We start from the raw sequence: 27996 nt of genomic DNA on the forward strand, positions 1-27996 counted from the left end.
GCCAAGTAATGGCTTCAAAATAATGCAAAATAAGATAAAAATGTCCGAGAACGGATTAATTGACATTTGAGTAAAGAACTAAATTATCTAAAGTTAAGGGCCTTAATAGTAAATTTAAAAACCACAGGGGCCTTAAACCCTGGAGTTACAGAAACCATTTGGAGCAAGAACTGACAAATAATCACAGAAAACTACTGACCATCAAACTGAAGGAGGATCCCGGCAAGATGGCAATGAAAATTCTTCAAAGGAATCTGCTCCAGAGAATCTCCTCTAATTTTTTGATTAAAGTTAGTTTCTTTCTCTTAAAAATCTCAACTTTTTCCCCTACCCACAGTCTATTTCTCCCATGTCTTTTATTTTTTTTTTAAATAAAATTTTTCATTCTTATATGTGCAATTCAATTTTATAGCATTTATGCTTAAGTTATATTCTTGGGGGATAGAAAAGGGCTTTATGTGGTTTTTGGTAGGCAATTTTATCTACCTTCATGGTGTGTAGTAGTGTCAGTTATAGTTGAAGTTTTTTTATTGCTAACTTTCAGCATTTGGTATATTGTTGATGGTAATGAGGGGATTCATGGATACGCTTCCAAAAAGGTTTTTTTTTTTTAATTTATTGGGATTTTAGTTTTATTTACTATTTGACGTGTTATGTTGATGTATACCTCTACCATGCCAAACCAAAGAAAAATTGGCTGAAGAAAAGTGAAAATTTGGGGGAAGGGTGGGGGGGGGGGGTGTTGGATAGTAGTTTTGATGGTTGTGCATCTAAATGAATCCCGGGTAATATCCTAGTTGGTTGTCCTGTGTGTTCTTGATTATCCTAGTCTACTCCATATCTCAATTTTTGAGATATACCTGCTGTTTTCAAGATTATGCTAGTTGAGGCTGGCTTAATGCTGTAATTGATGAAGAGTAAGTTATAAAGCTGCAATGGGCAGTAAAAAAAAAAAAACAGCTGCATTGGATGATATTATTTTGAATTGTTTGTGGAATCTACTTTTAATGTTTGATGTGTTACAGTCTGGCAAGACAAGACCATATTCAACTATGAAGGTTCGGGACGTGGGGCAACCAACTGCTGTCACCCATCCTCAGGTACTTGTGTTTAGTTTATCAATGATTATTTTCTTTTCTGGAAAAGTGTTGAAGGATTTTCTTACTGCTTCAGATTTCTAAAGATGCCGCTTATTATTACTGCAGTTATTAAAGGAAGGTGAGATTACACCTGGAATAACAAGCATTGAGTATTTGTCAAGGAGGAAGAGGTTGTTGGAGCTTCTCCCTCCCAATAGCATAGCTATAATTTCGGCTGCTCCTGTAAAGATGATGACTGATGTTGTACCTTATACTTTCCGGCAAGATGCTGATTATTTGTATATTACTGGATGCCAGCAACCTGGCGGTATAGCAGTACTAAGTCATGACCGTGGTTTATGCATGTTCATGCCAGAAGCAAGTCCACATGTAACATCCAAACCCAGAGCTTGAGCTTACATTTAGCTTCTTGTTGCTTTCTGTTTTGATCTTTTAAGAGTTCCCTGGCAGGGGCATTTTTTATATCCTTAATCATTATAACTGTTGTAGCTGCTTGTGTGGTATTTAAAATAATTTTGGGCTTTCTCTATGCTTGTGATCTAAAATTACAAAGCAAGTTTCTGCAATAGGACTAACTGTTTGTCATTATCTTTTAGGATGTGCTGTGGCAAGGTGAAATTGCTGGAGTAGATGCAGCTTTAAGTACATTTATGGCTGATGAAGCATATCCTATTGGAATGGTGGATAAGGTGAGTCCATATTTCCATACTAATTTCAATTGCAATTTCTGTATAATTACTCAAAGACTCCAGCTTTTTGGTACTTTCTAGTTGTTTCTTGGCGACTCAAGTTTTTTTATGTGCTTTCTTGCTTTCCAATTACCTAAAAGGTGGTTTTTTTCTGTGGGGGCTACTAACAGCTTTTTTTCTTCTTTTTCATCACATACTTTTTTCTTCAAAAATTTTACTGGTGGTGGCAGATTCTTCCAGGACTCATTAAAAGCTCTTCACAGTTGTTCCATAATGCGAAAACAGCCACATCAATTTATACAGGTTTGGATGCCTTCCAGAAAGCAGCTTACAACAGCAAAGTGAAAGATTCCTCTTGCATTACCCATGAAGCACGATGGGTAAAATCACCAAAGGAGCTTAAATTAATGAGAGAAGCTGCTGCAATAGGTTGCCAGGTGATCAGTTGACTCTGATTAAATGATCTTAGGGACACACATTTATTTCCTTATGTGGATTTATCCTTCGATTTTAGTTACAACTTGAGATGAAGTTGGAGGAAATTACAGAAGAGTGAAAATTTCATAGCTTGGTAATGGAGTCATAGAGCGCAGTTTCACATTTGGTACTGGTCTTATTTTGTAACCATTTGTGGTAAAGTACAAATACTTTATCTGAATTAGTGAGTAATGATGGGCATAATGTAGTTTGTATTGATTAGAAAGTTGTCTAACAGACAATGTTTGATATCCAAAACTTATAAAGCCATCTTTTGAGAAGAATGCTTCAACTCCCGTAATTACGTATTTACCAGACTAGATCTAGTGCTGTTATCAGTTGTATCTTCTAGGTGAACGCTTAAGACAAGTGTGTTGAACATTTTGAAATTATAGAATGCTTTGTCGGTTACTTTTGTTTTCTAAAGTATTTTCTGATGCAGAAGACAAATTGTTACTTGTCATCATTTTATTTCTTTTTGTGTGTAGATATGCGCTCTTTTTCCCTTTGGGATTTTGGTCTTGGTGTTTGTTTGGAAGATTGGTCTTTGCAGTTCTCATATTTGTATTCTGTATAATAAGTTTATTCTGGTTGGAAACATGTTTGAAAAGCTATTTGAGAAAGTTTCTATTGGTCACAGACTGCATGATCTATCAAAAGAAAAAGTTAAAGAAAGAGAAAAGGGGGGGGGGGGGTTACAGCATGTCTGTCTAAAGTCATCAAAAGAATTTTTTTTTTGGTTGTGTTTTGGGAGGGGGAGGTGGGTACCTTTGACAAACCTATTAATACACTACCCAAAAAATCTAAGCAATTGCAGTTGTTCAGAATTTACCTTTCAATTCTGATGCTAGATGAAGGACTGGGAATCTCCAACTTTTAATGTTGCTAGCAATTTAAGTATCTCATAGTAAAATGCAACATTTCTGCATCGGGTTTCTTTGTATTCAACCTTCATCCTTTAATTTTATTTCACACAATTCTCGTGAGTGATTGAAGAGTTAAGTTCATGTTTTTCCCAGTATGTTATATTTTGAGAAGTACAGTCTGTGAATCGAGCAACATTATTGTTGTGTCTGTACTGGTAATTACTCTTCTAGACACCATCTAAGAAATGACTAAAGTGAGACTTATCTTTACCTGGAGACTATGAGCATATTAATCTTTTACTCCTCTTAGTTAATCTGTTCAATTTGAAGAATTATTCTTTGTCCAGTTTTCCAAATGAGAATGAATATGCCCTTTTTTTTTTTTTTTTTTAATAGGCTCTTCTAAAGACGATGCTATATTCAAGGATATGCCCTGATGAGGGCATGCTCGCAGCTAAGGTTGAATATGAATGCAAAATAAGAGGTGCAGAAAGAATGGCGTAAGAATTTTCCTTAAAAATCTTTAGGGAGATGGTTAAATAAATTACTGTTTGGTCTGTTTTCCTTCTGTTTTTGCTTGATATTGTTGGTTGTTATATGAAATCATTATATTTTTAGTTCTGTACGTTTCTATATGAAATTTCTTTGTTTATTGCATGTTAATTTGCAGTTTATTGTAGTAAATTACAGGATTATTCTTCCTTCTTCAATAGGTTTAACCCTGTGGTTGGTGGTGGGCCTAATGGCAGTGTCATTCATTACTCCAGGAATGATCAGAGAGTAAGTTATCTTCTACTCCTTTGATAGGAACCATGTGCAGGATAATTAATTTACGGTTTTCCTGGGGGATTAGATAGCTTCTAAAGCTAGTCTTGTCTTTTTATGAAGTGCAGAGACTATATGTCCTAAGTTAATTTATTTCATTTTATTATTGCAGATAGAAGGTACAGACCTTGTTCTAATGGATGTTGGATGTGAACTGCATGGTTATGTTAGTGATCTTACTCGCACATGGCCACCTTGCGGCAATTTCTCCCCAATTCATGTATGTATGCATGTGATCTTATTGTCTCAGTTTGTGCGGCCTTAACATGATTAAGTTTTTGTAATTTATAGTTCAGTTTTGTTTATGAAGCACTCTGGAAGAAATGATCAAAGTCAAGTTCGTAAAAGCTGTGTGATTTCCTGGTTTAATATAAAGAACAAATTGAGTTATTAAATGCAAGATCTTCGTGTTTTAGATAAATCTTCTGTCCAATTTTTTTTTTTTGGATAGATTTTGCTTCTGCACAAATAAGCCGTGGACGTGGTAATTCTTTACTTATGAGAGCAAGATAGTACATTTTCCAAAATTGCTCGATCACTGTCAAGAAGTGTCAAATTGACAAGCTTAGGCTTCCAAATTGACTGGTTCAGTGTCAAATTGAGATGACTAATTGTTTTCAAGGATAATTTGTTTCATTATTCCTTGATAAGCTATAGTTGGATTTTAGTTTCTTAAATTTGTACTGTGAATTGTCTGTTTGTTAATTAAGATTGTTGTATTATTCACTGGTTGTGCTTTACTCTATATCATTTTGATATCCTGGAAATTTGGTAATATCATTAGTCAATTTGGTTCTTTTGTGATGAGTTGCCCATTTTTTTAAGTCAACAGATAAAACAATGAAATTTCTTTGTCAATCATTGGTATGCGGATAATGGACTCTGAATTTCCTGAAATCCTTCTTTGAACACATGCATTCAACTTAGAACAAGGATTTATGTTCTTTTATTGGCGTGGAATTAATCTTGCAAAATTTGAAGAGGAATAGTTTCTGGCTGAGTGGAGGTTGGAGATGCTATTAACATTAGAATTAGAAGACAAGGGCATTAAGATTAGATTTTGGATAATTATAAGAAACTTTAGTTTTGGCAGAATGTTCTTGGGAGGCCACTGACGGAGTGAAACCATGGAAGACAGGCGCGCTGTCTGAATGTGGAGGCCATCGGAGCAGAATAAGTACTGGAGTTGGTGTTCCCATAATGTGACAGCCCTTGCATGCTTTAGTACCTTTATAAAATACAAAAAGGTGAAACCAAGGAAACAAATTCCGCTAGCATTTTTTTTTAACAAAAAACAGTTTAAGAAATTTTAGCTAGGGTCATGATTATGAATAAGTTTCCTAAATTTGGGTCAGGAGATCTGTGAAAACTCAAAAGGATTTTTGTATGTTGAGTTCTTTCTAGAAGGTCAATGTATACTTCCAGGTACAGAAAGATGACACGTAAATGAATAATCTCTTTTAAAGGTTGAGTGCCACTCTTATACTCTTAGTTGTTAGTATGACTCAACATTTTTGAGAATCTCCATGCAAATGTATATTGCTGTTTATGGATTCTAATATACACTTACATGTGCACCCACACACATATGTAATTTGATACATCATCGTTTTGGCTTTTGGGGTTAAATTGTGTACTACTACTTCACTGTTGGATCTCTTTGCTCCAGGAAGAACTTTATAACCTTATATTAGAGACTAACAAGGAGTGTGTAAAGCTTTGCAAACCTGGTGCAAGCATTCAGGAAATACACAATTTCTCGGTAATGCTTTAATCACAGCTTCTTTTTTTTTGAAAATAATTTAACATTTGCATTCTCATATGTCTTTTGCATCTGATTTGTCACTGTAGTTGATGTATGCCTTACTGTCCAACCAGTTATTGAGGATCAAAACTTAGTAGTTAAACAACTGTTTTCTCTTTCCCTTCCATTGAACCTCTTTAGGCATGCTTGTTGTATACTTTTGAAGTTGATGATGCAGACAATTTCTTGAAGGAGGTAAGAATATGAGAACCAAGTGAGATATGTAAACTTGCTTGAGATTGCAAAACATCTGTGTGCTTTTAGACTCCCATAATTGCAAAAACTTCTAGGAAAAGTTACTTCATTTGGCCCTTTCTCATGTTGTGATTTGCATCTGCTAAAGTTTTGCAGTATTGGCTTTTACCGGGTCGCTTGAGCAATGTCTCTGCAACATCCTCATTCTTGAATTATCTCCACTCTCTATCATGTTTTTTTATTGTTGATCATGGAACATTATGGGGTTCTTAAAACTACTTAACATCAACTGGCGAAAACTTTTTTTGTAAGCTAAAAGCTGTTTTGAGGTGTTATTGCTTCTGCACATTTTCTTCTTAAAATAGCTGATTCAGAGAATCAACCTTTGAGGTGCTCTTTGAACAACTTTTAGCTTTTTAAAGCACATAAACAAAAGACATGCTCTTAATTTTTTTGCAGATTTTAAGTGATCAGCCTTTAAAAAAAAAAAATAGAAGCAGTTGCACGTTTTGAATTGGATCATAACCATGGAATTCTTGAGGCAACATTTGCCTTTTTTGGTTTTCACATGTAGATATTCCTTATCTTCTTCCCTTCATTGACAAGCTTGTTATGATTCTGTCTCTTTAGGTTGATAAATTGAGAAGAGGGTTCAAGCATCTTGGGATATTGAAGAATGATAATCTCCAAAGATATAACTTGCTGAACCCTACCAATATAGGTGACTCTTGGCATCTTTTGCCTTCTGATTTGAAGCAAGTACATAGAAGTTGAATGTCACCCTTATCTTTTGCATGTACAAGTAATAGATCTTATACTGATTAGGTCGCTGATGACCTATTTTGGTCTGCTTGCTTAATTTTCAGGTCACTATCTTGGAATGGATGTTCATGATTGTTCTACAATCAGCTGCAGCCGTCCTCTGATGCCGGGAGTTGTAAGTAGTTTTCCTTACTGATGAACTATTGATATCTTCTGCTTCATGATATCTGATATGGCCTATCTTTAGAACTGAAAGATGCATTATCCTGCTCATCTATGTCATTTTCATGGATGGTTGATCGTAGCATTCTTATAAGTAGCTGTAGTATTGCCATGAAGCCTTGATCTAGTGATGAAACAACCAACATTTTGGCACTGGAAGTAAGAGGTTTTGTATACTAGTCTCAAAGTTGTGAGTTTAGTCAAACTCCATGTTAGGATTTGTGGATTACTTGTAAATTGTAATCTTGTCAGGAGTAATCTAACCATATGTTAACCTGTATTCTACCATTCTAAGTTGTAATTTTATTCCAAAAGAAAATGAAAAGCGAGAGAATTGGCCTCATAGTTGGATTCTGCCTGAGTGTCAAAGAATCTTCCACCACTTTACTGTCTTTATTTTTCTTTTTAAATAAATTTGCTATTTGGACGTGTTACTACATATTCCCCATTGAATACTAGTCTTGGATATTTGTCGCAATATTTGGACGTCTTAGCATTTCAAATTGTATTTCTCAGTAAGATATTGAAAGGATGATTTTTGACACTAAGGAATGAACTGATGTCTCTTTTTGTCTACTTTGGTATATAACTAGCTTTGCCCTTGTCAAATATTTGGATTTTAAGAGAAGCAGCAGAAATATTAGAAAATTCCAAAGTTCATCTTGCACTTTTCGGTCATTGTGACCTTCTCCAAGCAAAAAATTATTGCAGTTCTAGCACCTTTGGTAATCTGTTTGATGCTTTGCAGATCAAATTGAATAAAAATTTTTAGGGGGGGAAAATGCATCTCATTTATTATCTCTCTTGAATAAATAATTTAGAATCAGGCACTTGTGGAAGAGTTGTTCCTTGAAAGTGGTGAAAGTTGCATTCTTTTCTATAGCCACTTCGAGAAAGCAGTTGAGAAAATACTGACAGAGCAGTTTAAGTGGAATTTGGGTGAAAATGAGTCCACAGAGTGGACTTCCGTGCTCTTAAAATGTCCTTCTACTCATCTTGGGTTAGTATCTATCATCTTGTTTGGCATCTGGTGAACTAGTCCCCACCAGGTGAACAAGGTGCGGACCTAATTATGACCAATGTACACACTGCTCGTATGTTTCACATACTAGCTTTGAAGAATACTGTTAACTGTGAACAAGTGAACGGCCTTTTTATGTTTAAATTATTTGAGATTTGTTTATCTATACTAACTCTATATTCTTTGATTGGCAGGTGATCACAATTGAACCAGGAGTATATATCCCTTCTAGCTTCGATTGTCCAGAGAGGTATATGTTGCTCAACTAATGTCCTAATGACTTCATGCCAAATCATTTTCCCTTGCAAAGAGCTTATTTTCTAGATCTATCCTCTGGTGTTATATCATCCTTAGGCTTGCGTTGTGTGAAACTTCAAACAGTTGCATCTTGGATATTATTTACATTAATTGTTTCTTTCGGATTGCTGAAGAATCTTTTTCTGAAAAAATGAATAATGATTACCAACATGAAGGATCATGGAAGATTACAGAAGAAGTAGGGGGACAACATACAGTGCTTCCTTATAACTTGAAATTAGAGCTTGAAAGCATGTATAGAAGTTGTTTGTCTGCAGTTCTCGTGTTGGCGGTGAACATTTAGTGTACAATATTGGGTACCTTAAACATTAAATTGAGTTAAATCTACCCCTTTGATTTTGGTTGACTTTTTATTTTATTTTTATTTATTTAGTTATTTATTCATTTATTTTAATGAATCTTTAGCTAACAACATTTTTGTAAAAGTAAAGATAAAAAATGGTTTATTAGTAACAATGCCTGCTTCTCTGTAAAATGTCTACTCCGTATGATGTTCTAAGGTGAGACTGACAAAATCAATTTTCGTGCCATTAATAGTTTTGTCTGTTAACTTGCCAAAATGCAAATGAGGAAGTTCGATTTTCTTGTTATCGATGTAGTTTCACATTAAAGTTGTCATATGTTTTTCAAATTAAAAGAGCAAGTTCTTTTTCTGTTGGAAGAAAAGATGTGCTTTAATTCCTTGTGTTTTCCATTCTGACCTGATTTTTCTTTTTTAAGATATTTTGTGAGGATATTAGAATCAGAGTTGAATGGATGTGGGTTAAGAAGAAAAAACGTTTGAATCCCTTCACACTCACATGCAGAATCACCCACCTCTTTGATTGAAAACTGACAGTTTACTTGGGAGGGAGTTATCTGTGGGTTTGAGCTGATCAGTGTAAAGGTAGATCTTGGGCCCTCTCTCTGTATTCCCTTCCTATTGTAGGTTTACCTACTGCTTTCAGCTTTGAGCTTGGGTTATAGGAAAATCATTATATTTTGCACTCTTCAAAGGGCATTTACTTGGCATCCTGTCACTCAAATCTGATCTTCTGCCATTGAGATGGAGGCTTTCTAGGCCCAATTCAACTGCCTAAAATGTAGGACCTCCAAGTAATCCTCGGCTGGATGCCCAGCTTAGTTTTCTTCGAGCAGTACCTTCTTCCTGTTTGAAATAGTGCTTTTGTCCTGGTGATAAAATGTAAGATCTCTTAACAATAACGGGATGAATGGGAAGTAGCTTCTAGAAAGCATATCCCTCCTCCCTAGTATCTTAATTTTTTTTTTTCAGGTGTTGCTTTTTCTCTGGCTATGTTCAAGAAATTATGGCTATGTATTGGTCTTCTTTTCTTGTGAGTATGGGTGTTATATTTACTAATAAATGGCAACAAGCTCATGGTGTGCCTCCACCATGTCTTCCCAGAAAAAAACAATAAAAAGGATAGTATGGTCGGATCAGTTCTAGCATTTATTTGATGTACTCTTGGTTTGTTTGCTGAAATTGTCATAGAAAACCGACTTTTTATCTCCTCTGAATACCCTATGCAGGTACAGAGGCATTGGGATAAGGATTGAAGATGAAATCCTTATCACAGAATCTGGTTATGAAGTAAGTGCTCAGCTATTCTTAACTTTCGAAATTGGTACTGCCCTTGTACATCATATTCAAAAATGCCGCAATCTCCTTCGTCTAGAGATCGTGTGATTACGTCTGAGGCCAAAGTTTTTGCATGCATACGTTATTAGATGGAGGTTTTTTTTTTAAAAAAAAAAACAGTTTGTCCTGGTAGTAAGCTGTGGTTCTAAAACATTGTCTCTGGGTGTAGGTACTCACAGGATCACTACCAAAAGAGGTAAAGCAAATCGAGTCTTTGCTGAACAATTTCGGCAACAGAATGGAAGGGGAGGCTTATAACACAGTGAGGGCTGTTTGCATCTGATGGACTAAGAGAGGAGCAAAAGTGGAAACTGCAAGGCAGAGTTTCTCTGTTGCTTGAAACTCGGAAAATCCCATTCAAGGATCGGGTATAAGGGATATAGTTCGATTATTAAGGGTATTTTGTCCCTCATCTCAGAATACCGTCTGAATTCTCCTCCTAGCTCCTCTTGTATAAAACGTTTCATTCAAAGAGAAAATAGAAGGCCATTCTTTTCCTTCCTTGTTAGGCCTTTCTTTGCATTTTTTTTTGGTTGCCTTCATCTTCCTTTTTTTTTTTTTTTTTTTTTTTTTTTGTATTTTTAGTATTCGTGTTCTCACTTTTACTTCGATTGCATTTATTTCCTGTTTGAATAGTATTTATAATCTTAGTACATAATGGACAGGGTATGGTTCAGAAGTAATCGTCAGTTTGTAAAAGTTAGGAGGCTGCCAATGTAGTTTGCTTATGAAGAGCACTAGGCTATGCAGTCAACCCAAAGCCAAAGGAGGGCTCCATGCTCTTATCCTTTGCTCTTTTGGACATCATATAATATCTAGTTCACTCTTCTTTGCCAGAAACGAAAAAAAACTATGTGTTCCCTGAAATTATTTCCTCATTTAGAATGAAAATTTTGTTTCTTCTACATGTATCAAGAAAACTTTGATCATCCTGCCAAAGATGAAAATGCACTCAAATGAAACCAATAGATGAATGAATGAAAGGGAGACTTGCGGTACAGATCTAGGTAAGAGCTTCATGAACGAAAAGGACAGTTCTGTTGCAAGTCATAAACTAGACTATACATGGTCTCTGCATGTCTAATATGTTTAGCAGCGTGTTGGGCATACACAGTTGCAGAAACTAAAGGATGTTACGCAATAAACTCCAGCAGACGAATGCTAGTATCCCTCCCTCAAGTTTCCCACTTTGCCTTGCCTTACCTGCTCAAGAAAACCACCGTTTATAGTCTAGTGATGGCCCAAAAAATTCATGATGATGCATCTTCGGGCTGCGGTCCTTGCAATTTGATTTTGATCCCTACCCTTTTGCCATATTATACACTACTGGTCAATTCTCCTGTGTAAGTGCACATGTTCACATATACATGTATGTTTTTATGTATGCGCAGGTGGCTATCAATCATTGGGAAGAGTGACTAGTAACCTTCGGTAATTTGAAATGGAACCATTATTCCACATACAGATATTGGCAACGGGTTGCAAAGAATTGAATGGATAGGACCGGAATTCACCCTTGAGCAACTTGTTAAACAACTGCGAAACTGAGGGACCACTATTCATTGAAATGAATTAACGAGTTTCACCGCAGTGAGAAAGGAATAGATGTACGTAATTAACACCTTTTGCAACAAAAACTATCAAAACAAAAGGTTTCCTTGAAAATTGAGGGGGAAAAAAAATTTAAGGGATAATTTCAGAAGCCTCCTCTGAGGAGGTTTCTGATAGTTTCACTTGGTACTTTCTCAAATTTTGAAAAATCTCTCACTTGCCTTCTCTACTTTAAGCTTTTTCCAACATTTGAAATCCACTTCAAAATATAATATTAAAAAACTCATTTTGGGAGAGAGAATACAATTTTTTTTTTAATCAAAATTTCCCGTTTCTTGTTATTTCTTAATTGTCATAGCACACCAAATTTATCTCTTAATTTTTGTAAATTGATCGATATAGTTCTTTGATGAAAATTTAAAAGTTGATATGAAGATCAAAAAACCCTTTAATCATTTTTGTGTCATTGCTCCGTACGAGGAATGTTAAATTACTTATATGATTTTCTTAAAATAACTTGCAATAGTTGACAACTACGATAATACCTTTTTGCACTAGTTTGAAAACAATGCAAAGGAACTTATATATAATTTTTAGCATGTCTTATCTCTTTAGTTTTCAAACCATCAATTTGGACAAAAAAATTTAGAAAATTCAAAAAAAAAAAATGTAAATGATTTATAGAACTTCGTAAAGAAAATATTATCCTTGTAACTTGCAAAACTTCATATAAGCTTTCAAATACTAACTCTCAGAATTTAAAAAACACACTACTATATTTTGTCCGATACTTTTTGTTTATTATTAATATACTCATGTTTTTGTAATAAAAAATAAGTCAACAAAAGGGCGAATTTGGAATGAGATTATATTTACTCTCCCAAAATGAATTTTTTAATATTATAATTTAAAATACGTTGTAAATGATACAGAAAAGTTTAAAGTAAGGGAGGTAAGTGAAATTTTTTAAAATTTGAGATGACCAAGTCAAATTGTTAGAAACTTCAGGAGGGGGTTTCCGAAATTATCCCAAAAATTAAAGAAGGTTGTCCTGCCCATGTAGCATGCTCCTATATCTATCAAACTGGACAATCAGCAGGGGCCATGGATTAAAGAGCTGTCTTCAACCTTAATAAATTAAGAATGGTTAGCATGTTAACTTTGAGGGCCAACATATACATACATACATATCTGTGGAGGTTGAAGACCATGGCCATGCATGCATTAAAACTGTGAAGAGCTAAATAATCCAGCTACATACATACCTAAGCCAACTGATACCAAGTCAAATTGTGAGAGTGGTCAGTTGGTTGGTCCAACAATTACTGTGTTCCACATTGAAAGGTCGGCAATGGTAGCTGAAGTGCAAGGAGCAGAAGAGTTCAAAGTGACAACAGAGAGAGAACTGGTTGGTTTCACTTTCAGTCTTTCACCATAATTATAACCACATACATGTAATGTACCTTGATTTGTATCTGATATATGTCAGTAAAATTTTCATTCAACGTGAAATCGACAGCCAAATTAAATAGAGAAATGGACGGGGTTTCCACCTTCCAACTTCTCATAGACAGCAAGAAGACGTGCGGCCTTTGTGTAACTTGTGATTGCGGTGGCCTCATTTTTACAACTAGCATTTGTCAACCATGCATGGTCCAATATCTATTATTGAATGATGGAGCCTTGACAAATAATTATCTATTAAATATATCTATTACTTTGTGAGGTTGTGTTGTTGAACAATACAACTAGCATCTTTCTGAATCACTAAATTATTCAAAAAAAAAAAAAATTCAATTATCTAAATTCTTGGAATTGATGAAAATTTTCGTTGACAGAGAGAAGTATGTAAAATTTGTTCGAGAAGAGGCTCCAAATCCTTCCAAAATATAAGGGAATAACAGAAAATTGGGAAGTTTAATCAAGATCTCACAATCATCAAAAACATTTCATGAAATATTAGTTTCACATTTTAGAGACAGTAGTATGTATACATGAATCCTCCTAGATGTGTGAGGTGTCTTTCCAGCTTTCACAAATTGTACTTTTTGTTAATACCATAATCAATGTGTAATTAATGCTTCCAAATTAGAATTGCTTTTTGAGAAACATACTATTATTCAAAGGAAGGAAGACCACAAAAGATCAAATGACGGTCGCATTTGTTTTGTTTATGAAACTCTACAAAGTTGGGTTAACCCTCCCAACTACATCACACATGGAACATTATGACTGGTTGCTCCTTCCAACCACCTCCTTCCCTCTTAATTTCCTCTCAACTTTCCACCTAGAACAATAAATTGTGATGGGAGGATGATGCATAAACTGTCCCACTGCTACAGGCAAATTGCATTTCCAGCCTTCCCTCCTACTCAAAATTTCTTGATTTCGTCTCCAAAAAGCTACGTGAGCATGTGAAAATCATAAATAGATTATGCAATCAAGAAAATGCAGATGTTGATTATGCATTATTAATTGTACTGTTATTTAAGAAACCAACTGCATTAGGTTGGAAGAGTTTAATTATGTGGTGGCTTAATGGTGGATAGAAAGCTAAGCTTACAGATAATTGACTTATCGCTTTGTAGATTTGAAGTTTACTTGTTTAGTTAAACTTGCTTTAGGTTTTAAGTGGTAAAATATTAGTCTGAAGAAACAAAATGTCCTTGAGCTCCTTTTCCTCTATATACGTATACTCAAGATGAATTGCAAATTGAATTCCATTTCTTAATAATTTAGGGCAAGGAAAAGTCACTTGGACCATTCAATAGATAACGTACATTTGATATACAAATAAACTTTTTGTGGTAAATTTCATTGATAGTAGGGGTTTGCATGATTTTGAGGAAACATAGAATAACACAAGAAATGGTCTTCACTCAAGAACTTGACCTAGAAATAAAATACTATCAGAATTCACTAATTAAGTACATTTATTAGCTTGCATGTGACTTGACTGCTGCATAACTATTCTAGAGGAAATTTGATGATTCTCGATGGGGGTGTTTTGGCAGTTTTAGACAACTCTAAGGGTAAACTGCTAGAATCACAACTATATTTAGCCCTGCAGCTTTGTCAAATCTCCCGTTCCATTTTTATCCAAGTATAGCTAACAATTAGAAGAAAAAAAAAAGGCTAGTAGGAAAAAGAAGGGGAAAAGAAATCATGCCTTTGGTGACAGATGAGATCAAAGCAAGTGCATCAGAGATGTACAATGGAAATGAAATTTGCCAAGAGAAATCAAAATTCTTGCTCAAAGAAGTGGGATTGCCAAATGGTCTTCTACCCATGGAAGACATGGAAGAATGTGGACATGTGAAGGACACAGGCTTTGTTTGGCTGAGGTCCAAGAAAAAAACTGAGCACAAGTTTCAGAAGATCAGCAAGCTTGTTCAGTATGCGCCTGAAGTCACAGCATATGTTGAGCAGAACAGGATCAAGAAACTCACTGGAGTGAAGGCTAAGGAGCTTCTGATGTGGGTAACAATTAACGAGATTTATGTGGATGAGCCCTCAACTGGGCAGATTCATTTCAAGACTCCTGCAGGGCTGTCAAGGAATTTTCCGATTGATGCTTTTCTGGTGGAGGAAACTCAGAAACATGGTGTCAAGGAAGATGTGAAGGTTGCTGCTGATGCTGGTTCCGCTGCCATTGAAAATGGAGTTGATGCTGCAGGCAAGAAAGTTGACGAACAGAACAAAGAAGTGACTAATGGAGCTGTACAAGTGAAGGAGGTCTAAGACATATTGCTGCTGATCATATCATCTCAAGCTATAACCAACTTCATATGAATTAATTATTATCATGTTTTAAGGTGGATGAATGACCATTTTGATGTACCCTGTGATCAATGATATGATGAGGTTCATGTTTTATGTTTATGTCTGTGGTTCACATTTGCTATAAATTTAATGGATATAGTATTGCTTGATGTTGTTATATATCGAGAATCATTATTCAAATTATTGAGATGCATCCCAACATGATCTGAAAAGAACGAGAGTTCTACATTTGTGCTGAAGGTACCATTTCAATATTCAGACAAATATTTTACTATGGGAATCTGATTGTCCTTTTTTTTAACCCCAAGAATGTTAAGCAAGGAGCAACAGATTATCCTCCTGGAAAAATTGAATTCTGCTAATTATTTCCTCTCTTTGATCAAAATACAGAACAGAAAAAAGTCAGTATCTTTGTCCTTTTGTTCTATTTTGATGAACCCTTCAAACTATTGTATTGTTTTTAACTTCTAATCTTTAAATTGCTGGAGGCAGGCATGAAGTTCAAGATACTTGTACGCCCTTAAGCTTTCTGTACTTGATTGGAAATGCTAATCGTTTAAGATATTAGGTTTCAGAACACAGCTTGTTATTAAATATACCTTTTTCTGAGCAACAATCAATAAAATTTCAATATGAATTGCTTAAATTTTTTCGGATTTTCCTGTGATTTATGCCCATTTTATCCCCTTGCATTATGAATTGCATTTGCTTGGCGTAAAAACCGCAATGCTTGAGTATGAATAGCAAAGAAAGTGACTTATCTTCCTCATAATTGCCAGAAAACCTAGATACACAAATTCTTAATTGTACTCCAAAAAAATCTAAATCCAGAGGCCCAGGAATACTTGTATGACTAATTAATGCGTATATGTAAAAAGGGATAATTTCAGAAACATCCCTTGAGGTTTCCAGTAATTATAGAGAGCTCTTCTCAAGTTTCAAAAATTACACCTACCTTCCTTGCTTTTAAGGTTTATGACTATCTAAATTTTTGGGAGGTTTTGAATTCAAAACTTTCTACTTATTATTCCTCTCATCTTATCACATTAAAAAAAGGACTAGTTAGCTATATCTTGTAACTGTAAAATTAGGAAATTTTTTTATTTTTGTGGTCACAAAGTTCGGCAAATCAACCAGCTTAATTTGTTCAAAATAAAGGCTATTTTCTAGGGTTATGATAATGCAAGAAGATAATTTGAATATATATTTTTTTCAAAATAGTTAAAAGTTAATAGGGAAAATTTTAGCACCATGATATGATGTAATTATGAAAAGAATTAATTTTATATATACTGACTGTATATACACTAATAGGTATGAATACATGTTACATGTACAAAAATTGGAGTTTAAATCCAAATTGGATTCTATAGCGTACATTCATAGCCTATACAAGTATACACTATCAATGTAGACAAGTTTAGACGTCATGAAAAATATTAAACTTTTGTTCACCGACTGCTAAAACAATCTAGAGATCAACATAATTTTCTATAGACCATAATGTAGTTTACCTAAACTAGCTAGCTGTAATGGAGAAACAAGTCAAAAACTTGCAAACCTTGAACAAATCAAGGTGGTGGATGGCGAGTGGCAAAGTTGCGTGCCAGGCTTTCTGCCATTTTTTAATTTATGGAAGGAAGTGCAAGTATTCACTGTGTATGATTGAAATATAGGGAGGGCAGTCTATTTCAACCAAATTTCTTGTTTGTTCGTTTTGTGGCTTTTATCTTTTTTGTTATGGGCATAAATAAATGTATGTTTCGAATTCCATAGACAAATTCTAGAAATGACAATAGAAAAGAAACTGATACATAAAGAATACGCCAAACCTTCTAAATACACCTTCCAAACTTCTCTTTTAGTGCAAAACGTTGTCGTCCAAATATTAAAGGATTTATCTAGCGGGATATTTATAAGGTAATTATTAGTCCACTTAAATTATGATTAAGGAAATTAAGAGTTGCATTAATAAATAGTCGTAGATTCATACTTTTTTTCCGCACAATATTTTGACTAGAAGAAAATATTATTTACACTCCAATTTTTGTTAATTATACTGCAACAATTTGTTTTATCATATAATTTAATAAATAAAAAATATATAATAAAAATAATAATCAGGATATGATTAACAAAAATAGGAGTGCGAATAACATTCCGTTCTTATCATTTCTTATCCATCCATCGTTATATAAGTGGGAATTAAGGCCCGAACGACTCCAAAGGCCCAAAAGGATTAGGTGGTCAGCTTAATGCTCGGAACTGGGAAAGTAAGTCTCCGTTGTATCGATCCATTAAGTTCGTAAAGGTGTCCACATGTCCAGCCAATGATGGGCTACCTGGTGATATTGATGTATTCATGGGCGGTGGACAAGTTCGATGATAAGACTTGTGTTTGGGAAGCCAGTTTGACGTAAATGTATGAGGCTTGATCCAAGACAACAATGCGGTCAACTTGGGCTTGATAGTTTTGTTTGAATCCTATACTTGGCTTTCAAATCATAGATTTGTAAATTAACTTTAAAAGGCTTGATTTAGTTGTAGTTATTGTACAAGAGAAGCAACATTATATATACTAGTGCTCAATGCACACCTCAAAAAATGTACTATAATATTTATGGCAATATATTTTAAATAAAATTTTTATTACTGAGACAAACTTTAATCTTTTAAATATTTGTTGGTAAAATAGTTTTATATTGATAGTTATAATGTTTATGAATAGTTATGTTGAAAACATATATTTAAAAGTAAAAATAATCATGAGTAGTTATAGATAGTTAAAGTAAAAGTAGCTTTTATAAGCACAAATATGAAAGTTTATAAGGTGACGATAAATGTTAATTCCAGATCCCTCCCTCGACCTTTATATGTAGTATAGATGTGTGTGTGTAAACAGACACGTGCACACACAATAACTCCAATTCTCATTACTTTAATTTAGCCAAATCCCTGTAGAACACAGGTGATAAACAGGAAGGAATTTCACTAAAATCCATTCAGTTCTATACGCCATCCCTCTGGCAAATCGACCTCTAAACAATGTGGAACCTCATCGCTCAACATAAATACCGATCCTTTCTTGGTATACATATCCGTTTAGGAGGAAAATGATCCAAACAATAGGTTGGGCACATTAATGATAGAACAATCAAAGCCACGCCCCTTAGGGAGTACCACTTCCAATACTAATGATACACGTTATCAATGTTTATGGTGCAAGTCATTAATGTATTAGGAGTGCAGATTTAGGTCAAAGGGAAGTGAATTTAGCCTGTCCCTTTATATTATTCTCACGTACTCTTTTTATTATTATTATTTGGTTCATTGAAGATTCTACGAAAAGGAGGAGCAAAAGCAAAGAATTTTTTTTTTTTTTTTAATGAAATAACCAATGTTATCATCCCAAAAGTTGGGGAAGAAACCTTCATCACCTAATTTATGTTCCTACTTGAACTAGGTAAGGTATTGGGGACTTCCCATCCCATATGTCTTTGTCTATAGAGTAGGATCTACGACGGTAATGCTTGCCCAAGAATTCCCAACGACTTAGATCACCATATCCATAGGCTACTAAATTCAAAGGATCAATTCCAAACAACCTTAATGATCGAATTAAATGTGTGACTTGCATCTACATATATTACTTTCATTACTTACAATAATAATAAGTGCGAGCAAATCCTTGGTCGCACGCATCTACCCAATTTCAGAGCCAAACATGTGAAACATGTAGGATGGTTCTGCCAATTAAACGAGCAGTTGAAGTTCGCTAGACATATTGAATAGTTCAGATACATGTCAATTAATTGAGAGACATACCTACCCTAATCAGTGAATTAGGATTGCAGTAGGCATTCGTTCCCCAAGTTTGACTGTGTAGATTAGCCCCAAAAAATAATTTCTGAAGTTCAAGTCATGTAATGTAAATTGTTTTCAATGCCTTGTGTGAGATCCACAAAAAAATTATTCTATAACTATATTGCGTTTAAAGTTATTTGCATCTTGAAGAAGTGAACTTACACTTTATTGAAATGGACAAAACTATTTCAGAGTGATTGCACTGACAACTGTTTATGTCACCTTTTGGATATCATGACCGAAAAGAATTAAATCAGAAATAATAGCATTTTATTAAGAACAAAATTGAAGTTGAAACCACAACAGTGCATCTGATATTGTTTCTGTAGTAGAGATATAGGTAAAATAAATTATTTATAGATATAAAATATATATAGATATTTGGTGACAGAGATAAAGAGGACGTTGCCTATAATACATACCTGCACTGTTGAAGCACAAGGGTCCAATAGCAAGATCCATCCCATGATGAGTGTTGGACAGTAGCAGAGCCAGAACATTTGTTTAGAGATGAAATAACATAAGTTTATACTTATAATATGTTGGTTCAAAAATTTTTGGAACAATTAAATATTTGTTATAAAAAATTAATTTATTCAATAATCAATATTACAAAATTTTTAAAAACAAATAATCTGAGGCTTTGGATTTATTAGTTGCCAGGTCATCTGATGGAATAAAATTGTATAGTAATTAAAATTATAGATATGAATACAAGATTTATGAATAATTTATACACAATTGAACTTCAAATGAGTGTTTGATTCACTTATAATTAAAGATAGTTGAATATTTAAATAAAGTTCAGTATAACATAAATAACATTTATTAGACAGTGAAAGGAGATGAATGAGTTGGGTGGTTTGGGTGAGGGAGTGTAAATAAGAGGTTTCGAGTTTGAATTCTCCTGTACTATATATTTTTTTAAAAAAAGTAATAGAAAAAGTAACCTATAATATGTTTTCGTTCAAGGTTCCATTACTGTCAAATTTCAAATGGGACAAAAGCAAAACAATAATAAAATATCTAAAAAAAATTTAGACTATTCTAAAGTTTCTAGTAAAATATCTAAAAATTTTTTTAGACTATTCTACAGTTTCTAATCGCACCCCCTGGGTTCAATGTGGCTCTGCCAATACTCTATGACTAGATCCAGTCATGATCTAGAGTTCCAAGGGCAGCTGACCAATTTGACGTACACCAAAAAATGTAGAATGTTTAGAGATGGCAAAGGTAAAATTTGATGTCTGTTGGATACCCGACCCAACGATTAATTCAACTGGACGATCAATGGATTATTTGTTAGGGTTTGATATCAACGAATAGTTATCGAATAACTCAATAGGATTTAGTAAAAATATCCTAAAAAACCCAATAGTCGAGACCCAATGTATATACAACTAACTGAAAGCATTAAATGGAGACAATTGTGATTAAAAATAGAAGATTGTGGACTTGACCTTTCATAAAATGTTTGATTTTTCTCATGTTGGTTATACAGTTTTGTCCAAGTTTAAGACTCAACATAGTGTATTATTATTATTTTTTTTTTTGTCTACACAGGATGTTCGGGTCAATCCTTACGGGGCCCGACTAATCCCCTAAGGATACATGTATTGAGTAATCCCCTAAGACTCAACATAGTGTATTAGTTTACGATGATACATGTATTGATTTTAGTTTATAAAAGTTAATTTTCTTTTTTTGAACTATTCATATTAGCATTCGCTAATATGAAAATTAAAATTCGTAGCATTCGCTAATAGCAATTGATAAAAAACTTGATATAGTAGTAAGGTCAAGGGCCAAAAAAATTTGCATGCACTAAATCGCCTCGTTCATGCTTTAAAGCTTGAAGGCTTTAGTCTTTTGAGTTTTTGTTTGTTATTTGTGGTTATATATTAATTGTACCATACTACCCTGTGTTGTCAATAAAATGATGGAGTTTCTTCTCTTGACGAAAATGCATAATTGAATTGTAAGTTTTGCTCAAAGGTAGTAAGTTAAGTTAACATAGTAAGTATTGTTATAAAAATGGTGCAAGTTAAAGGGGCGCTTCAGCACGAAAAATTGGCAAGGAACACGAATCAGAGAACATTCATATTCAAATTGACAAACTATATGCATAAAACCTCAAAACAGCAAAAAGTGACAAATTATTCTCTCCATTTTTAAGTTTACATGGCCGTTTATTGGATAACCAAACACAAAAAAACTGACCCAACCCATAATGTAAATTGCTAAGAATCCATTTAGATTCCCTATCACTTCACCGATAATTAGCTCAGTTAAAATCTTTAGACTATTCTCCAAGACTTTTGAATGGCATAGAGCAATTCGAAACCTCTAAGGCTTGTTACAACCTACCAAAATGTTTCAAGAAACCTCTATGCATTGGTTCTAACCTCCATGACCTCCTATCCGTTCATTAAAATAGACCGTACTCCTACTATCGGTCCTGATTTTTTTTTTTATAGGTAGTAGTGCATGTTTGGCCGACTGCGGGACGAACACATGCGGACCGTGTCAGGCTTTGTGTTCATATGGGCCTTTCTTGATAGCGGAGCACTTTAAATCTTAATATTTAGGATAGAGCAAGATTTTCAAGATAATACTGTATTACCTTTTTGGCATATGACGTACGTTAGGTGAAAAGATAATTGAAAATTAAAAACAAAAAATTGATTGAGAAACATTTTTATGATACCACAAATTTTTTTTTTTGAAAAAAATAGACTGTCCGAACATTGTTTGGCTTACATCAAAATCATACTCATGTATTTATAAGAATAAGTTGCGTATGAGCAAATGCTTTGCAGGATGCATTTAAAAAATTCTAAAGCTAAATGTGTATCCGTGTGGGATAGTTAAGTTGCAATTTATGAGATAATGACTCTTACTGAAACTTCTGATACATGTTAATTAATTTAGACAAACTACGTTTTCAAATTCAATTATGTTTGGCTTGCATCAGAATTAATTTACCTATTTATTTGTAAGAATAAGTTGCGTATGAGCAAATTCCTTATAGATGTACCTAGCAAATTGAAGAGCTAAATGTGTGCCCGTTTTGGATGGTTAAATGCAGTTGCTGAGATGCGTCCTCAAAGTATATTTTCTAGTCCGTCATTGAAGACATATCCCATTTTGAACGTTGGATAGGTGCTGCAGTCAGTTACATATAAATGAAGCAATTTCGTGTACGTTAGAAAGGCAAATGGTTGGATAGGCGCGTGCAAATCTCATTTTTCTTTCGTTTGAGTAGGTTATTACTTGTTTTGGCAGATGGATGTAAATCGATGTGAAACCATCATTTTAATGGGTTAAGTTGGATATTCATTTAGATATCCAAGACAAATCTTTCTGCTCATCCAAATTCATTTTTGCAATGTGGTTTTGGATTAAAAATTGACTTTTCATAGACGCATTTACTAGTGATTCAGGCTGTACTGTACCCAACTAAAGCTTGAGTTACATAACTACAAATGTCAAATAGTCGATCTTCATGGGACGTTGACATGATATCTCTTTGAGAATCAGAGTTAAAAACAAATTTTGAAGTTAAAAGGAGCATTAATTACTTGAACCAAATTTTGCTCTTATAAATAGCTATGTTGCCTAGCATAAACAAGAATTCAGGTCAATGAAAATGTCTCTAGTCACACAAGAGATAAGGGCTAGTGCATCAGAAATTTACAATGAGAAAGAGTTGTGCCAAGTGAAAGCAAAAGTGTTTCTTAAAGAAGTTGGGCTGCCAGATTGCCTACTTCCATTGGAAGACATCGAGGAATGCGGATTCGTGAAAGAAACTGGCTTTATTTGGCTTAAACGGAAGCAAAAGATTGTGCGAAAGTTTGAAAAGATTGACAAGCTTGCCCAATATGCAGCTGAAATCACAGCCTATGCTGAACCAAAGAAGTTAAAGTCCGTGACTGGACTGAAGGCCAAGGAGCTCTTCTTGTGGGTTACTGTGAGTGATGTTGAAGTTGAAGATGCTCCAACTGGAAAGATCACTTTCAAGTCTCCTCTAGGGCTGACAAGAACTTTCCCGCGGTCGGCTTTTGAGGTGGCGGAAGCTGAAGAGGTTAAGTCAACAAAGAATGATAGAACTGACAATGAAGTGAAATCAAGGGTTTAAGTTTGCGATTCATATATGGCAACTTGAACATTCATAAGGTAATTAAAGTCATCTACAAGATATTTGAGTGCACACCTAATTCATGCTTTAGAGCATGAAGATTTAATCTTTTGAGTCTGCGTTTGTTCTGTGTGGTTTTGAAGACTTCTTTGTTTACTCTGGGTGATTGCGGTGTTATACTACTCTATGTTCTCAATGAAGCAATAGAGTTTCTTCTGATAAAATTGCATTAATTGAATGGTAAATCCATCGTTTGGGTTGCGTAGCAAAACTACCACTCACTCTTTGCTGCCTTCCATGCACTAAAGTATAGGTCGTGTCTGACAATCCAATTCAACACTTAAATTTATGAATTTAGATCTTAACACGTTCTTTGATAATCAAAAGTAGAGCATCTGAATTAATTAAATGATATAGAATTTTCTAGACAAACTTACTTCCAAAAATAAAGTATAAGCTATTTATTTATCACTTGATATGATATACACTCAAATGTATCGTATATAGAACTTAACAATTCAATAATTTAATGAATTCAGAATTCAGATTTCAATTTTTAATTTTTAAATTTCGGTTTTATCAAATGCAGCCTAAGTTGACCAATGTTTCTCTTATTTGGCTTGTGACTTTGTTGGTATATAAGAATTCCAGCCTCTAATGCTTAATCAGCATCAACTTTCGTCCAACTTTAGACAACCACGAATCACTCAAGTCTCGATCAGTTCTTAGAAGAATCTATTTTGAAAATAAAAATTTGCAACTTCATCCACCAAAAAAAAAAAATGTTTACACTACAGTGAAATAACGAGTTTTTCGTGCTTTGCCTAAGGAAATTAATTTTAGATCATAAAGCCATTTAACGTACAAGTAACTCGATCACAAGCTCGAATTGAACTATCAGAGGGCGGCAAAGATAGTATTTAAGGGCTGATCATGGTGGTTGATTTATACAAGAGGCAGTAAAACAAATGTTTGCAATGCCATCATGTATGTAAGGAGGCATGGACTAACACCACAAAATTAACACTAAGACCATGCTTAGCAATTTAGTAAAAAAAAAAAATTTTGCTTAGTATTGTTGCACTGACCCTAGGCACAGCCTACATAAAGAAACAAGGCAGTGACTTTTTTTTTCCTCCCCTTTTTCATGAACTTGCTGCTCGAGTTCTTGTCTCTGTGGTTTAAGCCTCAGCCTCATACAAGCAAACAATGACAACAGTCAGAGGCACTGAGATGTGACTCAAGGACCTTTCAAGTTAAATTCTATCCAATTTCATCAGGTTGATGTATTGCGATTTTTTGTGTAAATTTATACAATTTTAGTATAATCGTGGATTTTGTACCAACTCAATTATATGAGTGATGAAATTCACATTTACGTTAAAACTATACAAATTTACACCAAATGTTATCTATATATAAAGGTTAAGGAAAGGAAGGGGTTTGGAGTTAACATTGGGGTTAACACTTATTGTCACTTTATGAATTTCCTATGTAAATTCACCATGCCTGCTCTTTATCTTATTTACCATTGTACAAGCCTCCCAGAATCGTTTGCATGCAACGTGCAGTTAAAAAATGAAAAGCCACAAGCAAGATAGTTACCACTGCATCATATACTTAGAAGTTTCTGCTTAGGGTTAGTTAGTTAAACCACACAAGGTAATGCATCAGAGAAGAGAAAAGCAAATAGGCAGGTCCTTCATCTCTAGTGTCCTCATTCAGACTTCAGAGGATAGTAAAAATAAGCAAGAATATCTGAATATATGAATCATGCAACTGAATACATATCCACAATATTTGTTTGAAGACGAAAAATCACACAGGCTGCAGGATGTCGTCTTGCTCCGCCAGATAGTCAGAAATTCAGAGCCTGGTGAAATGATCAAATGAACCAATGAGTCAATACATAAAGGATGTGATCCCGTTCACTGGTTAATGAACATATGATGTTATTCGAGGAAATCATAAAGCAAAGCACTTGAAATTCAGATTTTCAGGAAACCATAAGGAAAGCAAGGAGAGATATTCAACTTCAGAGAACTTCTTCCTTTTCTTTTTTTTCTTTTTTTTTGGGTGTCTTTTTTAGTTAAAAAAATAGAAAAACTTCAGAAAGTTAAATGGAGGTTTCTCCTGGAAGCAATTACCTAGGAAGGAATGACCCACTTGCCATCAATCCACTCCTGGTGCTGCCTCAAGTCAGAGTGCTTAAACTTCACTGCATCTTCAGTCCCCGGAAAATAGATTATATACTTTTTCTCCCTAAGAACTCTGGATATTACTCCTTCCCACCAACAATCATTGAAAAGAGCGTCTACTTTGTCATTCACTTTGAAACAGTCGACCAAAGCAGTTTCCGGTGGATGTGGTCGTATGTTTATACTAGCAACCTCCTCTTTCAAGAATTCTGTGTCTTCTTCGTTTCTCAGACTCCGATACTGAATCAGGTATTTGTCCTCATCAAATCGTTTGATGACAGTTGCAGGAATCCAAGCACCTTGAAAACCATCTTCATCTATTCGAACTTCAACTGTTGCCCCTCGGCTAAATTTCTCCTGTACTGTTTCTTTGCCAGGCTTCCGTTTGGCTGGTAATATGGACACTTTCTGCAATCCGAAAAACAGTAAATTTTTAAGCTAAAATTGGACTGATTATAAACAAACAGAGAAAGACAAGTAGCCATGCGACAGTTAAGACATCTGGAAGGGCAGGCAAGGAGTAAAAGTTAGAAGATTGGAGTTCAATATTGGCAAAGAGGGAAGAGGTTGGCATATATGTTGTTCCAAAAAAAAAAAAAAAGTGGTAAACGCAATGAAGCAGTCAGGAGAACATCAAGGAAGCAACACGTGAAAAACTGTTGGATTCTGGGAAACCATTGGTTTATTTGAGGTTTTGCCTTCATAGGCACTAGAACAGTCAAGCAGAGGAAGGACGTGGACGTGCACAGAGATAAAACAATCATTGCACAACCTTAAATCAAAAGCGCGGAATATAACAAGTTTTGTTCAATCAAAGCATGATTTTTAATTGTTTCTATAGCCATATAGCAGACAAATCCAAGGGGATACAGCAGGATCTTGGCTGTTCCACCAATCAGACAATTTCGTTCATCTAATTGTTTTGCCCATAATATGTAGAACAAACATGTGAAGTAACCTCTACAGATTCTGGAATTTGCTTCAGAAATTTTAGCTGGACAGAATCATAATTATGTATTCAAAAGGTTCCTTTAACTATTTGATCAGATAACAATCTATCTATTAAGCTGAAAACTGAAAGTCATGTATCCACATTTTCTAGATCTTTATGTAAATCTAGTTGCACCAGACTTTAGCTATATATATATCTTTTTTATATCCCGTCCCCAACAATTCACAGATAAAGATGAAGGTAATTGATCATGTAAGCATTTCCTCAACATGACTAAAATTCGGTCAAGCGTTCCACATTTGATCAGATGAAGCGAAACTTATTGAATGAGGCTGATAGACTAGTAATTATCATTATACAATTATGGCAGCTTCAAGAATACGTGCATTTGCATACAACAGTTCCATTTTCTCCTTGGTGCAATTCAATTTTGATGGCAGAATGCAAAAGTAGATTCACGGAATAATAGCATAGAGGAGGTCAGCTATAAATAATTTCTCTACCATAAGTAAAGAACAAGATAATCTGTAGAATCGGTTCCCCCCAGTTTTTTCATCCAATTCCACTTATCTTTATTACTGTATACCTAACAAAACACATATATACTGAAAGAATTTTTTTTTTGTTTTAATGTATGTGCTTAAATAACCTACTTGAACAAATCAGTACAGAAGGAACGCCTTCATGCATTAGTAAGTTAACACTAAGATAGACAAAATACTTACAAAACATTCTGCAACATATATGACATTAAAAATTGGATTTATTCTCTACTGATCCGGAAATCATCAATATGGTATTAATTAGTACTCGATAATCTCAAGGTACAACAGAATTAACAGATGTACTATGCATAATATTCTCATGCACCCAACTATAACAATCTCAGCCATCAAGAAATAATTCATCAACATTTACAGTTTTACACACACCAATATGCACAAACACCACAGAATCATCAAGAAACTCATGAACCTGCATTCTGCACCCTAACTCACACCTTATCTTCTTTTGGTTCAATCTCCAACGGAGGAACCCACGTGCCGTTCACCCATTCACGGTGTAACCGGAGCTTGGACGGATGAAATTTCGACAGCTCCCTACTAGACCTAAAGAACACCGCAAACTTTCCAGTTTTGGAAACCCCCGTGATCACGCCTTCCCACCATCCGTCGTTAAAATAAACATCCACTTCTTCGCTCACCTTAAACTCCCGGTGAGTCTCCCGAGGTGCCGGCGGCCTAAGCTGCACAACTTCGATTTCTTCCCTCAGCGGGATTTTTCTCAAGTCGTCCTGCATCAGGGTTTTGTACTCCACCAAGATTTTATCATTCTTTAACTTCCGGATAACGGTTCCGGCGAACCAGGAGCCGCGGAAGCCGTCCTCATCGCTGCTGATTTCGACTTCGGCACCTTTTATGAAGTAATCCATTATTCAAGAGAGGATTTGAAGGGAGGAAGTTCGTTAGCTATTTAGTTAGGGTTTATGGAGTTTTGGTGAGAATTTGGCGGGAGGTAGATATGCTTTTGTGTCAATGTATGTATCAAGAGTCAGTAAAGAGGATGTTTGAGGTTTTCGATTGAAACTAGGT

The 27996-nt window shown here is 34.7% G+C and overlaps 4 protein-coding genes across 4 annotated transcripts; 3 read left to right on the forward strand and 1 right to left on the reverse strand.

Annotated features, from left to right (window-relative positions):
* The first annotated feature begins 190 nt into the window (after positions 1-190).
* On the forward strand, positions 191-10442 carry LOC113762526 (intermediate cleaving peptidase 55, mitochondrial). Its single transcript, XM_027306014.1, has 14 exons — positions 191-290; positions 1026-1100; positions 1206-1469; positions 1697-1789; positions 2020-2226; positions 3529-3632; positions 3846-3912; positions 4070-4177; positions 5627-5719; positions 6587-6677; positions 6823-6893; positions 8156-8211; positions 9810-9870; positions 10088-10442. The coding sequence occupies exons 1-14, from the start codon at positions 228-230 to the stop codon at positions 10199-10201; spliced, it is 1467 nt and encodes a 488-aa protein (XP_027161815.1). The 5' UTR covers positions 191-227; the 3' UTR covers positions 10202-10442.
* A 4108-nt stretch (positions 10443-14550) lies between these two features.
* Positions 14551-15411, forward strand: LOC113760717. Its single transcript, XM_027303399.1, has one exon. It carries the CDS (start codon positions 14635-14637, stop codon positions 15208-15210), a length of 576 nt encoding a protein of 191 aa, XP_027159200.1. The 5' UTR covers positions 14551-14634; the 3' UTR covers positions 15211-15411.
* Positions 15412-22765: 7354 nt separating this feature from the next.
* On the forward strand, positions 22766-23254 carry LOC113760270. Its single transcript, XM_027302826.1, has one exon. The coding sequence runs from the start codon at positions 22766-22768 to the stop codon at positions 23252-23254; it is 489 nt and encodes a 162-aa protein (XP_027158627.1).
* Positions 23255-25401: 2147 nt separating this feature from the next.
* On the reverse strand, positions 25402-27836 carry LOC113760272 (DUF724 domain-containing protein 3). Its single transcript, XM_027302827.1, has 2 exons — positions 27405-27836; positions 25402-25860 (listed from the first exon to the last, which is right to left on the reverse strand). The coding sequence occupies exons 1-2, from the start codon at positions 27834-27836 to the stop codon at positions 25402-25404; spliced, it is 891 nt and encodes a 296-aa protein (XP_027158628.1).
* Between the last annotated feature and the right edge of the window lie 160 nt (positions 27837-27996).

The sequence above is a fragment of the Coffea eugenioides genome, chromosome 2 (assembly GCF_003713205.1).
Source record: "Coffea eugenioides isolate CCC68of chromosome 2, Ceug_1.0, whole genome shotgun sequence".
NCBI lineage: Eukaryota > Viridiplantae > Streptophyta > Magnoliopsida > Gentianales > Rubiaceae > Coffea > Coffea eugenioides.